Below are 17,017 nucleotides of genomic sequence, written 5' to 3'. Positions count from 1 at the left end.
CCCCCTACTGCTGAACCATACCAGGCCACATGTCCTCAACATGGGGGGGGGGCTTTTGGGCAGGGGGCCACCCCTACCCCAAAGCAGCTTGTCCCCATGTTGATAGGGACAAGGGACTTTTCCCTGGCTGTGGTTGTCCGGGTCTGCAGGCGGGGGGGCTTATCGTAATCTGGAAGTCCCCTATCAAATGGGCCCCCCGTGAATGGATATTGGGTACATAGTACCCCTACCCATTCACCAAAAAAGTGTCAAAACGTAAGAACCACAAGAAACAGTTTTTGACAAGTCCTTTATTAAAAAATAAAAAATAGTGTCCCTCAATGTTAATCCATCGTCAATCAAGACGCCCGTCGGACCCGAAAAATATAAAAAATTAAAAACCCTCTGCTTTCTGTCAAAAACAGTTTCCTGTGGCTCTTACTTTTTGACATTTATTGGTGAATGGGTAGGGGTACAATGTACCCGATACCTATTCACATAGGCAGGGGGGCTGGGATCCGGTTTAACAAGGGGGCTTCCAGATTCTGATAAGCCCCCCACTCGCAGGTCCCGACAACCCTGGGCTGTGGCGCAGAGCCCCCCCGCCCAAAAGCACCCTCCCCATGTTGAGGGCATGTGACCTGGTATGGTTCAGGAGGGAGGGGAGGGCGCTCGCTTGCCTCCCCTTTCCTGACCTGCCAGGCTGCATGCTCGGATAAGGGTCTGGTATGGATTTGGGGGGGGGGGGGCCCACGCTGTTTTTTTTAAACATTTTTCTATGGCCGGCCAATTGCATTTCTATGGCCGGCCAATTGCAGGCATTCTTTTCTTTACATTCATCTGTCAGTGGGTAAGTCCACTGACAGATGATGACTCATGGTTGTTAAGGACGTGGGCGACCGGCTTCCCTGCCCGCTGCTTAACAGCCAGCTATTTCTTAATACAGAATTCGAATCAGTTGATCGTTTTTTGAACGATCTGAATTCTAATCATTCTGAAAAGTTGGAATTCATTAGAAAATTAATGAATGAAACAAATTTTAAGGAAAACTAAACTTAATTTAACTAAAACGAAACGAAACTAAACAAATTCTGAAATCAAATCTAAGGCTCCGTTCACATGTAGGCGTTTTGGGGCGTTTTTGGGGCGTTTTTCTGCTCTAGGATCAGCTCTCAAAACGCCCAACAAGACAAATCCTATTCATTTCAATGGCCCCTGTTCACATCTGAGCGTTTTGAAGCTGTATACAAAACGCCCAACGCTCAAAAAAGTACATGAGCTTCTTTTTGGGCAGATTACAGGCGTTTTCCATTGATCTCTATTGAATCTAAAAACGCCTGCACAAAAATCGCGGTAAAAATCGCGGTAAAAATCGCGGTAAAAATCGCGGTAAAATCGCGGTAAAAAACGCTACGCTCAGGTGTGAATGTAGCCTAAACGAATTCCATAACAAAACAAAATTAGTAACATGTAGAAAGAAGATAACACCTATGGGGTGTATTCCCCACGCCAAATGGTATAATAAATGGATATGTAAATGTAAGCAGCAGCTATAGAAATGTGGAAGGTATTTTGACAAAAATAGCCTTAGAGGTTAGAGGCTGTCTACAGCACTTGCTATATTGTTTAAATGTTTGATGAATCAACTATGTTAAATAATTGGATAAATATGCAACCAAAAAACTTATATATCACAATATGACAATAAAAATCACAGCAACATATTTCATAAAAATGTGCAACAGCTGGTGAATCTTCCAGTATAGACAATATTGTGCATTAACCAATATTACATGTGAAATAAAATTAATAATAAATACATAAATGGTGCAAAATACCGTAAACCGTGACATGTTTCATCACTTCCTTTGACATTTTCAAAGGTAGTTGACGTGTTTCGTCACTTCCTGTGACGTTTTCAAAGGTACGACGTCACAGGAAGTGACGAAACGCGTCAGTTCTGGAACGCACGGCGTGACGTCAGCACGCAGCTGGAGCGCAAACCGGAACACTCCCCTCGCCACTCTCCAATACTGCTGAGCACTGTCACAATATTGTGATACTGCTTTTACCATTATTTACCCATAGATGGGAAATAAAAATACTTTAATCTACTACACTATTTGGAGCAATCTTTTTCTTCCCTACCCTGGCCCCATACCTGATGTGAGGAATAGGTGAGGAGGAGTCCACCATCACCCCATTACAGGAGCGGCACAAGGGAATTTGCCTTGGCCCGGTGGGCCTACAAGCATGATTGGTCTTAGTGCTGTAAGGTACATAAGACCCATTACATCTGGTAAGTCACTCATCGTTACCAAATATCACTATGGAAAAAAGGAACCTATGCCACCTATAAGTCACCAAGCCGTATTGGATAAAGTTAACATTGAGCACCTGCACTTTGATTTAAGACTGGACGATTTTTTTTTTTTTGCACAAAGAAAAAAAGAAGAAAATTATTTCTTGGACTTTTGCCAACTATAGTCACATATTTTCCCCTAATTTACAGACTCTTAATTAATTATTATATATACATCTACTTTATTATTTATTATATATATATTTTTCACGGTAATTTGCACCATTTATATATTTATTATTAATTTTATTTCACATGTAATATTGGTTATTGCACAATATTGTCTATACTGGGATATTTTGCTGTGATGTTTATTGTCATATTGTGATATATAAGTTTTTTGGATGCACATTTATCCAATTATTTAACATAGTTGATTCATCAAACATTTAAACATTATAGCAAGCACTGTAGGTAGCCTCTAACCTCTAAGGCTATTTTTTTAAATTAGTAACATAATGAATCTATCTGAAATCAAACACATTTTTCCATTCTACACAGGTCTATTATTTAATGCTTTACATTATCTAAATTTTAAAATAAAAAAAACACTGTTTTCTATATAGATATATTTGTAGAACCCTCTTAGGCTCCATTCACACTACCGCGACTTGTCAGGCGACTTGTCAGCCTGACAATTCGCGTTCCGTCGCGGTCCATGCAGTGCTACAGGACCCATTCTAATAGGAGCGACACAAGTCGACACAAGTCGCTCCGACTTAGAAAAAGGGTCCTGTACTACTTCGAAGCGACTTGCATAGACTTTCATTATATGAAGTCCGTGCAAGTCGCGCCGAAGTTGCAGTGCACGCGACTTCACAGGTCGCCCCCGAAGTCGTGCCGCTTCAGTGTGAACTGGCACTAAAGCTCTGTACACACGCACAGATTTTTGGCCAACTGATCGGCCAACTTTTGTCCAGTGTTGTTTGTTGGTTGAAATGTGCTCTAGACTTGCACTGGACTTTTGTTGGCCAACAAAAACCAACTTCAGAAGTGATGTCATGTTCTGGTTTACTTTCAGTGTGTTTTTTCTTCTCCGAGCATGCCCAGTCTTGCTCATCTGATTTTTGTCTGCCGAAATCTGTACTGACTGAGGAACAATCAGCCGTTCTTTGTTGCCCAACAAAAATTTTATAGCATTCACACCAGATTTTTTTCGGCCGAAAATTCGCAGTTGGTTGTCGGAAGCATCATACTAACAAGCCTACAATCGGCAGATCGGATCTTGGCCAACAATTTACGGCCAACAATCTGTGCGTGTGTACGGGCCTTTAGTGTGCTAGAAGTAGTGTGTATGTAAATTTAGCTTGGCAGAGGGCCAGGCTGAGGTAAATCTGGGTCAGGGAGGCTGGATGACTCAGCAAGCAGCACCTCTGGTACCTCTCCCTACTTGCTGGAAACTTGGAGAAGCTTCTATGACCATGTGTGGGATGTTAGGAGGAGCTGTTTGGAGTATTGCTGACGGTCCTAGCCGAACCCCAGCAAAATTGGCTGGCAGGGGCCACCTTATAAATACGCATGGGTCCTGCCAGCAGGAGAAGTCGGGTGGAAGATGGAAAAGGAGTGCTGAGGAGGCTGTCAGTGGCCCTGGCCTTGAGGATGCCCCTGGTCTTGGGGGGGTGACCTCAGGCCTGGGACTGGGGTGCTGGAGGGACCCTCTACAACACAAGGAGGAATCCTTCATGGATGCACAGGAGCAAGTGTGAGGACAGCGGGAGAATCAGCACGTCCAGGAGTTCTCTAGGAGAAGACAGCCGAGCTAGCTGGTGAGTGTGCAGTCTGGGAGCACTGTGATGTCAGTCTGGAAGGACAAAGGAGAGTTAGCCAGGAGGGCTAGTGAAAGGGGCAGCTGCAACAAGGCAGGCTGGCAGTGCCCAAAGAGGTGGTGCTGAGATCAGTAGCCACAGGAATGTAAACTGGAAACTGACTTTGCTACACATTTAAAGGGGCCTCAGATTCCTGCCTATAACAGGCTATCGCTTCAAGATCTGACTGTGCCAGGATCATTTTTTTGTCAAGCGTGCCAGTGAAGTTCGGCAAAGTGTGCAGGAGGAAGCAGAGGAGTGTTTTCCCTGAAGTTGTTCTAAAGTCAAGTGGGCATCCCATAATACCCCTACCCCCCATCCAAGTTTTATCCCCTCAATACAAAGACAAAAACAAAGCACTGTTTTTTCTGACTCAAGAGTGCCTGTGAAGATGCGGTATGCCTGGCTGTGCAGGATGGGGGATTGCATTTCACTTGCGCTACATATATATTATTTATTGCATAAAAATGTTTTAATTTAGGCTCCTTTCACACGGCCGCTCTGTGTGTCCGCAAATCATCCCATCCGTTTGCGGATGATTTGCGGACATAATGTAAGTGAATGGCACTGCGGGTGTCAGCGGAATACCATCCGCTGACACCCGATTTTCCTCCTTTCAGTTCTGTTCCGTTTTTACGAATGGAACAGAACCCTATTTTTCCTTCCGTGTAAAAAACGGAAAGGAAGGAAAATCGGATGTCAGCGGTGTCATCCGCTGACATCCGCAGTGCCATATACTTACATTATGTCCGCATATCATCCGCAAACGGATGGGATGATATGCGGGCACACGGAGCGGATGACACAAATGTCATCCGCTCCGTGGAAAAAAAAAAAAAAAAAAGTCCCGCAGCGGACCTTTCACACGGAGCGGCCGTGTGAAAGGAGCCTTACTTTGCGTTCAATTCTTTTTCATTTTTGTATTGAATTTTGCAAAATTGTATAAATAAGTAACTGTCAGTGGACAAAAATGAATACTCACAGTTATTTAGTTGCTGTGGACTCCCAGTCAGCTGTGAAAAATATGATTCCGGAGGATCTGGAACATCTGTCACCAGGTGTTTTAATGTGTGGAAGTCAATAGCTGAATAGGATCAGAAACATTTTATTACAGGTATTCAGAATTGGGAAGTAAACAGAAAAAGAGAGAAGGATTATCGTGTTACTGTGGGTTCTGGTAAGTAAAATTGGTATTTGTATAGTTTTTTTTTTTTTTTTTACCAGTAGTAAGTTGGGCTTTAACTAGTTCTGGACCAGAAGGATTTGCCCTCTTAAAGCGGAGTTCCACCCAAAAGTGGAACTTCCGCTTTAGGGAGTCCTGACCCCCCGACATGCCACATTTGGCATGTCATTTTTTGGGGGGGGGGGGGAGCGGGTACCTAGTTTTGACAGGTACCCGCTCCCACTTCCGCTCGGAGCGCCGCGGCGCCCTGAGCGGAAGTTCTCCTCTCCCCCTCCCTCCCTGCAATCTTCTGGGACACGTCAGAGGTCCCAGAAGATTGCCGGCCAATCACGGCGCGCAGCGCGACTCGCGCATGCGCAGTGGGTACCCGGCTGTGAAGCCGCAAACTGTAACAGCCAGGTGCCCACAGCAGTGATGCCGGCGCCGAGGGAGAGGATCGAGGCTTCCGGCGGCCGCATCGCTGGACCGTTGGACAGGTGAGTAAATGGCTGGAACTCCGCTTTAATGACCAGGCCATTTTTTGCGATTCGGCACTGCGTTAATTTAACAAAAAATTGCACGGCCGTGCGACACTGTACCAAAATAAAATTGATGCCCTTTTTTCCCCACAAATAGAGCTTTCTTTTGGTGGTATTTGATTTTTATTTTTTGTGCTATAAATAAAAAAAGGGCGACGATTCTGAAAATATTTTTTTTTCTTTTTTTACATTCTGCTATACAACATTCCAAAAAAAAAAAATTAAAAATCAAAATTTTTCATCCTTTCAGGCCAATTTGTATTCTGCTACATATTTTTGGTTTAAAAAAAAAAATCTCAATAAGTGTATTTTGATTGGTTTGCACAAAAGTTATCACGTCTACAAACTAGGGGAATTATTGTCATTTTTATTTATTTATTTATTTTACTAGTAATGGCGGCAATTTTTACCCGGACTGCGACATTGCGGCGGACAGATCGGACCCCTGACTGACATTTTTGACACTTTTGGGGGGACCAGAGACATTACTACAGTAATCAGTGCTAAAAATTATGCACTGTTACTGTAATGATGACACTGGCAGGGAAGGGGTTAAACTAGGGGTGATCAAAGGGTTAATTGTGATCATAGGGGAGTGTTTTCTAACTGAAGAGAGACTTGTGAAATGATTATAGAGACATTTGATCCTATATAGAAGGATCACAGGCGCTCTGTGTTCATTCCAGAGAGAAGAACGGTCAGATGTGTTTACAGCAGCTGACCGTCCTTCTCTCTCAGCGGGAAGCGATCGCCCAGCGGCAATCGTGAGCTGCCGGTCCCGTGGATCGGCATCCCTGGTGTCTAGTGAGGGTGGGAGCGTGCCGCCGCCGACACGCGCTTGCCCCCAGGAGCGCTTCTGCGAACCGACGGACCCAAACGTCGATTCGCGCAGCCCAGCAAGCCTGCTGCAGGAAAAACTGCGGCAGGCAGTTGGCAAGTGGTAAACTAAAAAAAAAAAAAATGAATTTTTGTAAAATCTTACCTCCTTTCTCTGAGTCCTCCGACAGTCGCCGCCGCCTCTAAGTCATCACTATTGGGTATTGACTTCCGCTCCGCAGGAGTAGTTAGGCATAAGACTTAGTCAAAAGAACAAAGGCATTTGCATATACACACCCATGGGGGCTGTCCCACTAGGTCAATACCCCCCTGCAGTGACCACTCCCAACTCAGTTTGGTAGCATAGCAGTAGGTAATAAGACAACAACCCCAAAAGAGGGGCGGGGGCGGCGACTGTCGGAGGACTCAGAGAAAGGAATTTTACAGGTAAGATTTTACAAAAATTCTGTTTTCTCTTACGTCCTCCGACAGTCGCTGCCGCCTCTAAGTCATCACTATTGGGATGTCCCAAAGCAGTGTAGATATGAGGGGTGGGAGACGCAACCGTAGAAGAGGCAACGCCGTACCCATATCAGAGAAAGGAACCTTACACGCATAGTAAGAGAACCTTCTGGGCAACAGAAAACAATGCTCAACAGGAGCAACAGCCCAGGAAAGCAAATACCAACAGCCAGCGACCCATAAAAAAAAAATAAGGGTCCTTCAAGGCACTGCCGCACTGAGAACTTTGCGGCCAAAGGAGGCATCAGCTGATGCCAGAACATCTACCTTGTAGAATTTGGAAAAAGTGTGCACCGACGACCAAATCGCAGCCTTGCACACCTGGGCCACCGAGGCCCGATGCCAATAGGCCCAGGATGCACTCACAGATCTAGTAGAGTGTGCCTTAACAGGGAAGGGTGGAACTCCTTCCTTCAAAGCATAAGCCTGTTCAATGGTCTGTCTGATCCATTTGGCAATAGTTGCTGCAGACGCAGCCATGCCCTTCCGAGGTCCCTCAGGAAGGACAAAGAGGGAATCCGTCTTCCGAAAGGATTCCGTAGACGACAGGTAAACCCTGATCGCCCTGACAACATCCAGAGAGTGCAGAGCAACCTCCGTAGGATGCTTAGGCTTCGTACAAAGCGAAGGCAGGACAATGTCCTCATTAATGTGGAACTCAGAGATCCCCTTAGGAAGAAAGGAGGGATGCGGACGCAAAACCACCTTATCCTTGTGAATCACCAAGTACGGAGAACGGCAAGACAACGGCGCCAGTTCCGACACTCTGCGAGCCGAAGTGAAAAAAGAAACCTTCTTAGACAGCAGAGGCAACGATATCTCCCGGATGTTTTCAAAGGGAACACTCTGTAACACAGACAGAACTAAGTTCAAGTCCCACGGAGGTAAGGGCTCCTTCCTGGGAGGAGCCAAATGTCGCACACCTTGAATGAAGGTGCGAACCAGGGAAAGAGATGCCACAGGGCGCTGGAAAAGAATAGCCAGCGCAGACAACTAGCCCTTGATCATGGCGCTGGTCCACCCCAGACTGGAGGAAGGCCAAGATTCTCGACACCGAGTATGAATGAGGGGAAAACCCCCTGGACTCACACCAGGCGAAATAAGCCTTCCAGGTATGGTAATAGTTTTTACCAGAAGAGGTTTTCCTAGCCTTAACAAGGGTAGGGATGACCTCAGTGGAGAGACCCCTGTCCCTCAGGACCTGGGTCTCAGCCAGGCCGTTAAAGCCAGCAACTGTAAAGCAGGATGGAAGATCGGACCCTGAGACAGGAGATCTTCCCGCATTGGGAGGCGCCACTGCCAGTTGAACAACGTCAGCGTACCAGGACCGGCGCCACCAGAATCACCAGGTGTGGTTCCGAGACTAACCTGCGGAGGAACCTGGATAGCAACTGAATCGGAGGAAAGGCTTACATCAGACGATACTGATGCCAAGGGGCTACCAACGCATCCGAGGCATCTGCCAGAGGATCGCGCGTTTTTGCCACAAACCTTTCCACCTTTTGGTTTAGCCGAGATGCGAACAGATCCACGTCCGGGGATCCCCACTTCGCACACAGCATTTGGAAGACTTTCGGGTGCAGGGACCATTCCCCCTGGTCCAGGGTCTGGCGGCTCAGATAGTCGGCCTGACGGAATGTGAACTGCTGAGATTGCCGGGACATGAGTCTCGGCCCAAGACAGAATGTCGGTCACCTCCCGGGCCGCCTGGGCACTCCTGGTGCCCCCTTGGTGGTTGATGTAAGCCACCGCGGTAGCATTGTCCGTCTGTACCCGAACAGGACGGCCCGAAGTCGGTCCGACCACTGGAAGAGACAGAGTTTTATCACTCGCAATTCCAGCACATTTATTGGGAGGGAGGACTCCTCCTCCGACCAAGTGCCCTGGGCAGACAGGTTGCCCAGGACCCCGCCCCAGCCCGACAGGCTGGCATCCGTGGTAATCACCGTCCACAACAGAAGGAAGGACTTGCCTTCCGACACCGTCGAGGACTGGAGCCAAAGAAGAACCAATCTGGTCTGACGACTCAACGAGACACTCAGATCCAGGGACTGAGGAAGTCTGTCCCACCTGGCCAGGATCTCCGCCTGGAGAGCCTGCGTGTGAAACTGAGCAAAGGGTACCGCCTCGAAGGCCGAAACCATCAACCCCAGGCCCCGCATACAGGTCCTGAGTGACGAGGATGGATTGTCCCTGAGGGACCTGATCTCGTCCTGTAAGGTCCGGAGCTTGTCCTCCGGCAAGAACACCTTTGCCTGAGCAAAGTCCAGAATCATTCCCAGATAGGGAAGACGTACCGATGGAGCCAATGTCGATTTCTGAACGTTGATGGTCCATCCGAACTCCTGTAGCGTCTGCACCGTGGTGGACAGATTGCGCAGTAGGTCCTGGCTGACACTCTATCTCAGAAGGAGATCGTCCAGGTAACCCAAGACCGCAACGCCCTGTGCCCTTAACAGGCCCAGAACAGGCGCCAGCACTAAATACCCTTGGAGCCGAAGCGAGACTGAAAGGTAACGCCGCAAACTGATAGTGGTCCTCTGCGATAGCAAAGCGAAGGTACCGCTGATGACCCTCGAAAATGGGGACGTGCAGGTACGCATCTTTCAGATCTATCGAGGCCAGGAATTCCCCTGGATTCAGGGAGGCCACCACCGAGAGGAGAGACTCCATACGGAACTTCCGAACGCGCACAAAGCGGTTCAGCGCTTTCAGGTCCAGAATAGGACGCACTTTGCCCTCCTTTCTGGGCACAGTGAACATATTGGAATAAAATCCCCAAAACCTGTCCCGATGAGGCACCGGGACGATCACCCCCTGAGCAAGAAGGTCCTGCACCGCTTGATGCAGGTCCTGCAGACGCCCAGGAGGCAAATGAAGATTTGAGGGAAAAAATCTGTCCGCCGGCCGGGAAAGGAAATCGATCTTGTACCCTGATCGAATGATTTCCTGAACCCACCTGTCCGGAATTCGGAGCAGCCAAGGTTGGAGGAAACCTCCCCCCCACCCCTGAAACAGGTAGGACGCCCCTTCAGGCAGAGGCGGATTGACCCGCCGAGCCGGCATTGCCGGACTTCTGCTTGCCCGTCCAGGGCTTCTTCTGGCTGCCCTGGGCTTTGAAGGGCTTGCCCTTGGATTGGTTCCGAAAGGCACGAAAGGACCCCTGAGGGGGATCGAGACGCAGAACCCCGCTTGCCGCGAAAGGGCTTGTTCTTCTGGTTCTGGGGCAGCAAAGTGCTCTTGCCCCCTGTGACGCCTTTCACCAGGGTATCCAATGCCTCGCCAAAAAGGCGAGAACCAGCATAGGGAAAATCAGCCACTGTTTTCCGCAAAGACTGGTAAGCCGACCAGCTCTTTAGCCAAATCAGTCACTGGTTAAGTACCGAGACACTAGACAGGCGTGCTACTAAAGGGGCCTCATTCAAGGCCGCATCGCACAAATACATGATTCCTTGGTGAATTTGATCCACCATATCCAGCCGGGCAGGTGGAACAGCATCAGACACGAGGTTGCTCCTAAGCACCTTAGTCCAATCAGCCACCAAAACGGACGCGAAAATGGGTCTGAGCCAGGAGCCCACCACCGTATAGGAATGACGGGCTAGAGACTCCAACCCGCCGGTCCGTGGGATCCCGAAAAACCGGGGTATCCTCAGAAGGAACCAAGGTAGCCTTGTTTAGCACGGCCACAGTGTGATCCACCTGTGGAGGCACATACCATCGCGATTCCGTAGCCGGTGCAAAGGGATAAAGCAATTTGAACTGACTAGGCACCAGGAATGGACGTTTTAAAGTGCGCCACATTTCATTAACAGTGTAATGAAACTCAGCGGGACAGGGAAAAACCCGCCCCGACTTGCGTTTCCTGTGTGTCCCAAATGAGGACACAATGCCCGGAGGATTGGGCTCATCCTCCAAATGTAGTGTTTCCTTAACAGAATCTATCAATTCATCCATGGTCGCATGCTCTTCGGGCGACCCTGGGGAGGAAGTATCAACCCCCTCCACCTCTGCCTCCCCCTCAGACCCCAGCGGGTCTAAGGATGAGCGAGACCCTGAAAAGGGCACGCTCGCCGCAGCAGCCATATCACCATCTGAATCAGAAGAGATAGATAATCCGGGTCTCTTCCTAGCAGCACGTTCAGCCATCAGCATTTCCATATTGGACACCAAGGTCGCCACTACAGCGGCCAAATCAGGTCTTGGAGGGGCCACCAGAGCTGAGGGGAATATGCTGTCCTGAGAATCCATTGCCCAAGATGAAACAACAGTGCAATAAATTTTGTACTGCCCCTTTAAAACCGCTGCGGAGTGCGCAGCCCACTGCTACAGATACAGTGACAAAGACCCCCAAACAGGAGAAGAAAAAACTGAGTCGGAAATTACAATACAGAAGGTAATTGAGAGAGATAGTCTGCAGAGCCCCACAGAGTGTTACCACCGATGTCGCTGCTTCAGAGGAAAAGGAAGTGCTGTCAGAGTAGGCTGAACTATAAGCTGCATGACTCAGGGAAAACGGCTGCCCCATAGGACTGAATGGAAGGCTCCGCCAAAATGGCCACCAAACATGCGGTCGGAACGATCGTTCTGCCACCGCAAAATGGCGGCGGATGGCGCCAAAACCGCATGTAGTATTGCCCATAGTGAAACCAAACATGCTTGCCCACACCTAAAATGGCGGACCGCGCGGTTTTACCCCGCAGCGGCCGCCACACACACAGTCTGCACCCCCCACAAACACCAAAGTGAGACAGGGAGGGGACCTCCAAAAACACACAGCACGGCAGCGCATGTACAAGCGATCCCCACAGGGACCGCAGCAGGGAGTCACACATGGCACAGACATGGGGATCACACAGCAACACAGGACTGCCACCCCAGACAAAGGCCCCACACAGAAGTACTCACCTGTACCAGATGGCATGGGGAGCCTCTCAGAACGGAAAGCCGCTGTCCTCATCTGACAGGGAATGCCGTTAGCCAGGGACATGACACTGCAGCATTGCAGATGTGTCCAGTGAGGTAGCCACCTCACGGCTGCATCCCTACTGCGAGCAGGGATTGGTCATTCATAGTGCCAGGACGAACCACGGCTGAACGCTCGATGGTGGGCTGGGGGTCCATCTGACCCTCTGCCCTGGAGAACCAGGGCGGTCAGTCCGAATCCCAGCACCGCATGAATCCATCTTCTTCCGAAGAGTCCACTAAAAACTAAAGCTGACAAAATCAACAGCTAGTAAAGTAAGGAAAAACTGACATTTTCAAAAGAAAATCAAATAAAAAAAGATTAGATAGGCTGAGACTGTAGCCCCAGCACAGGGAAGCCTAACTACTCCTGACGCTAGGCAGAAAGAAACTGAGTTGGGAGTGGTCACTGCAGGGGGGTATTGACCTAGTGGGACAGCCCCCATGGGTGTGTATATGTGCAAATGCCTTTGTTCTTTTGACTAAGTCTTATGCCTAGCTACTCCTGCGGAGCGGAAGTCAATACCCAATAGTGATGACTTAGAGGCGGCGACTGTCGGAGGACGTAAGAGAAACACAAGATGCCTTGCATATTCTCTTTGCAAATAAGTGCAGTGCAAGTTTGAGGTTTGCAGCAGATTTGTTTCAAGATTAAAAACATCACACTGCACCCCCTCTTGTGAACATCAGGTTTCTGGTAGAAGTTAAAAAAAAAATCAAAAGAAGAAACAAATAATTTTGCTATAGTAGAACAGAGAGTCCTAATGATAAAGGTAATAGATGTAACTCTACTTACATGGTTCGAAACAAACATCAGGCTCCATCTCTATAAGGTACAACCTGTAAACAAAGATCCAGAATGGAATGAGTTTATTTAGAACACTATGGGTGTTATATACTAAAATTACATGGTGCAAAATCTGGTGCAGCTGTGCATGGAAACCAATCAGCTTCCAGGTTTTCTTCGCCCTCGTTCACATTCAGCGGAACTCGTGCAATTTTAAACCCTCAGTTCATTGTGAGTTCGGGGGGGGGGGGGGGATTTGAAAGACATCTGTACGGGTTCATGCACAGATGTCTATAAAAGTTGCCCCCGAAGTTGCCATAAGTAGTGCAGGAACTACTTTTGGGAATCGGTGCGGCGCCGCAAAGTCGGACAGTGCATTTGCAGGCAATAGGCTGCGATATGGCATGTCAAATCGCCCTGATGTGAACGGGGGCTTATTGCCAAAGCTTAATTGAACAAGCTAAAGTTAGAAGCTGATTGGCTACCATGCACAGCTGCTCCAGATTGTGAGTGCTCCAGTTTTAGTAACTCCCCCCCTAAGCAGTCATTCCTCAAGGAAAATGCATAGTGCTTTTCTTTACATTTTCTATAACACTCAGTGTCTGCTGCTCCTCTGTCAAGCCCTCCACTGGCTTCCGCTCACCCATTAAATTCAGAATACTTACAACATCTTACAAAGCAATCCACAGCTTAGCCCCCAGCTACATCACTAGCCTAGTCTCAAAATACCAACCTAATCGCTCTCTTCGTTCCTCTCAAAACCTCCTGCTCTCTAAAGCCTAGTACACACTCAACGATAATCGGCCGACCGATCGTCCGTCTTTTGTCCAGAGTTGTGTTTTGTTGGTTGGAATGTGCCTAGACTGCACACGAGTTTTCTCGCCTGACAAAATTCTACTTCAGAAGTGATGTCATGTGTTGGTTTGCTTTCTTTGTGTTCTTTCTTGACTGAGCATGCCCATTCTTGCTCATAAGATTTTTCCCTGTCGAAATCCGTACTGACTGCACGAAAATCGGCCGTGTTTTGACGGCGGACAAAAATTGTATAGCCTGCACACCAGATTTTTTTCGGCCGAAAAGTCGGAGTCGGTTGTCGGAAGCATCATACTAACAAGCCGAAAATCGGCAGATCGGTCGTCGGACGAAAATTCCCTGCCAATTTTCGACGTGTGTGTACGAGGCTTAACTCCCTTGTCACCTCCTCCCATGCTCGCCTCCAGGACTTTTCCAGAGCCTCTCCAATCCTGTGGAACTCCTTACCTTTATCTGTCTGATTATCTCCTACTTTATTAGCTTTAAGGCGATCTCTGAAAACCCTCCTCTTCAGAGAAGCCTATCCTACCCACACCTAACAAATGTACCTCCATTTTCTCCATCAGCCCACCCCCCACGGTTATTGCCTTTTGTTTCACTTGACCCTCCCTTCTAGAGATTGTAAGCTCTAACGAGCAGGGCCCTCTAGTTCCTCCTGTTTTGAATTGTATCGTAACTGTATTGTCTTCCCTCACATTGTAAAGCGCTGCGCAAACTGTTGGCGCTATATAAATCCTGTATAATAATAATAATATCCGCTTGACCTCTGGAAGGTTTTACCCTCTTCATGGCAAGGGCATTTTTTGCTATTCAGCACTGCGCTACTTTAACTGGTACCCAAATTAAACGTTTTCATTTTTTTCACACAAATAGAACTTTATTTTGGTGGTGTTTGACCACTACTGGGTTTTTATTTTTTCGCAATATAAACAAAAAAAGACAGTACGTTTTGAAAAAAAATTGGATGTATATATATATATATATATATATATATATATATATATATATATATATATATATATATTACTTTCTGCTATAAAACCTATTCAATAAAATGTTTTTAAATATCTAATTTATTCATGAATTTAGGCCAAAATGTCTTTTGCTACATGTCTTTGGTAAAAAAAAAATTCCAAGCAAGTGTAAATTTTTGGGTTTGTGTGAAAGTTATAGCGTCGGGTATACATACTGGAATTTTTATTTATTTTTAATATGCTAGTAATGGTGGTGATCAGCTACTTATGGAGTGACTATGATAGTGTGGCGGCCAATCTGACACTAGCTGATGCTGGCTGGAGGGTAGACTAACACTGACATCAATAGTGACACTAATACAGTGATCAGTGATAATAATGTACACTGGCACTGTACTAATGATTCAAGAGATTAAATGAGTGCCTATGTTTACTGTGTATGTTATATGCTTATGGTTATATGGCTTATGCATATGGTGTATGCTTTTACTAAGCAATCTTGCTTGCTCCACAAGATTGCATGTCAGTGTTCAGAGCTCTGTGTTATTTACAACACAGAGCTCCTTCCCCCTGAATGATGTAGTCGATCAGTGGGCCTGGGCGATCAATCATTGGCCTGGACCCACTGATCTGCTTGTGCTGTAACGAATAACAGCCCGGCCAGGGAGGTGGGCCCCTGACCCGGAAGCACTGATCACAAACCAAATATGCGATCCAAGACAGAGCGGCCACCCTGCAGCAGTATATCTGTGTGGAACGGTCAGCAAGCAGATATATTATATATGGTCAAGACCAAAAAATAAAGGAATAAAATATTTTTATTTAAATAACTCTGAATTATTTTATATTAGTATCCTGGTTATATTCTTTTTTTAGAGATTTATAAACTTTTTTTTCAAACATATTTCAGGCTACTTTTATTTAATTTACTAAGAAAGTCATGTAGAATATATTGCACAATTGCTCAAGCTAAATATTACAATTTTATGTTGGCTTATCAACTCCTTCCTCCACCTTTAGGTGGGGTTCACATACACTATATTACCAAAAGTATTGCGACGCCTGCCTTTACACACATAAACTTTATTGGCAGCCCAGTCTTAGTCCGTAGGGTTCAATATTGAGTTGGCGCGCCCTTTGCAGCTATAACAGCTTCAACTCTTCTAGGAAGGCTTCCACAATGTTTAGAAGTGTGTCTATGGAAATGTTTGACCATTCTTCCAGAAGTGCATTTGTGAGGTCTGGCACTGATGTTGGATGAGAAGGCTTGGCTCGCAGTCTCCGCTCTAATTCATTCCGAAGGTGTTTTATCGGGTTGAGGTCAGGACTCTGTGCAGACCAGTCAAGTTCCTCCACCCCAAACTTGCTCATCCATGTCTTTATGGACCTTGCAAAGACTATTAGACGTACATCTCAAGGATCAGAACATTCAGGGCTATGTGAGATGATTACAGATACACACACACCTACACAGGTTGAACTGGATGGACTATTGTCTTTATTCAACCTCATCTACTATGTAACTATGCTTTGTGCACTGGTGTGCAGTCATGTTGGAACACGAAGGGGCCATCCCCAAACTGTTCCTACAAAGTTGGGAGCATGAAATTGTCCAAACTGTCTTGGTATGCTGATGCCTTAAGAGTTCCCTTCACTTGAACTAAGGGGCCAAACCCAACACCTGAACAGCAACCCCACACCATAAGCTCGTAGGAGCAGGGGCCTTCTAACCTTCTTGTTTTGGATTGTACTGTTGGTGTATTGCCTCCCTTTATATTGTAAAGCGCTGCGCAAACTGTTGGCACTATATAAATCCTGTACGATAATAATAATAATCCCCACTCCACCAAATGATTTGGACCAGTGCACCAAGGTCCATAAAGACATGGATGAGCATCTCGCATGCACGCATCTCGGGAGGGATTTTGGTCCACTCTTCTTTACAGATCTTCTCTAAATCCTAAAGGTTTCTTGGCTGTCGCTTGGCAACTCAAAGTTTCAGGCTCCCTCCATAAATGTTCCATAGGATTAAGATCTGGCCACTCCATGACCTTAATGTGCTTCTTCTCAAGCCACTCCTTTGTTGCCTTGGTGGAATGTTTTGGGTCATTGTCATGCTGGAAAACCCACCCACGACCCATCTTCAGTGTGCTGGCTAAGGGAAGAAGGTTTTCAGCCAACATTTTACAACATTTGACCCCATCCATTAGCTCCTCAATGCAGCAAAGCCAGCCTGTACCTTCAGCAGATAAATGTTTCCACCTCTGTGCTTGACTGTAGGGATGGTGTTCTT

At 47.0% G+C, this 17,017-nt stretch overlaps 1 protein-coding gene across 1 annotated transcript in view; it reads right to left on the bottom strand.

Annotated features, from left to right (window-relative positions):
* LOC309559444 (major histocompatibility complex class I-related gene protein-like) overlaps window positions 1-12,998 on the bottom strand; it is a gene marked incomplete at its 3' end in the record, with an annotated part of 74,689 nt that extends 61,691 nt beyond the window's left edge. The window contains exons 1-2 of the mRNA XM_082262703.1: window positions 12,947-12,998; window positions 5,129-5,230 (exon numbers count right to left, since the gene is read on the bottom strand). Coding sequence (XP_082118829.1) covers window positions 5,129-5,230; window positions 12,947-12,974 — 130 coding nt within the window. The 5' untranslated portion in view covers window positions 12,975-12,998. The remainder of the gene's footprint in view (window positions 1-5,128; window positions 5,231-12,946) is intronic.
* Window positions 12,999-17,017: the final 4,019 nt, after the last annotated feature.

This window comes from Pelophylax lessonae (genome assembly GCF_965119305.1).
Source record: "Pelophylax lessonae genome assembly, chromosome: 7".
NCBI classification, from domain to species: domain Eukaryota; kingdom Metazoa; phylum Chordata; class Amphibia; order Anura; family Ranidae; genus Pelophylax; species Pelophylax lessonae.
The sequence above is the reverse complement of the archived record's forward strand: the minus strand, read 5'-3'. Positions and strand labels throughout refer to the sequence as shown.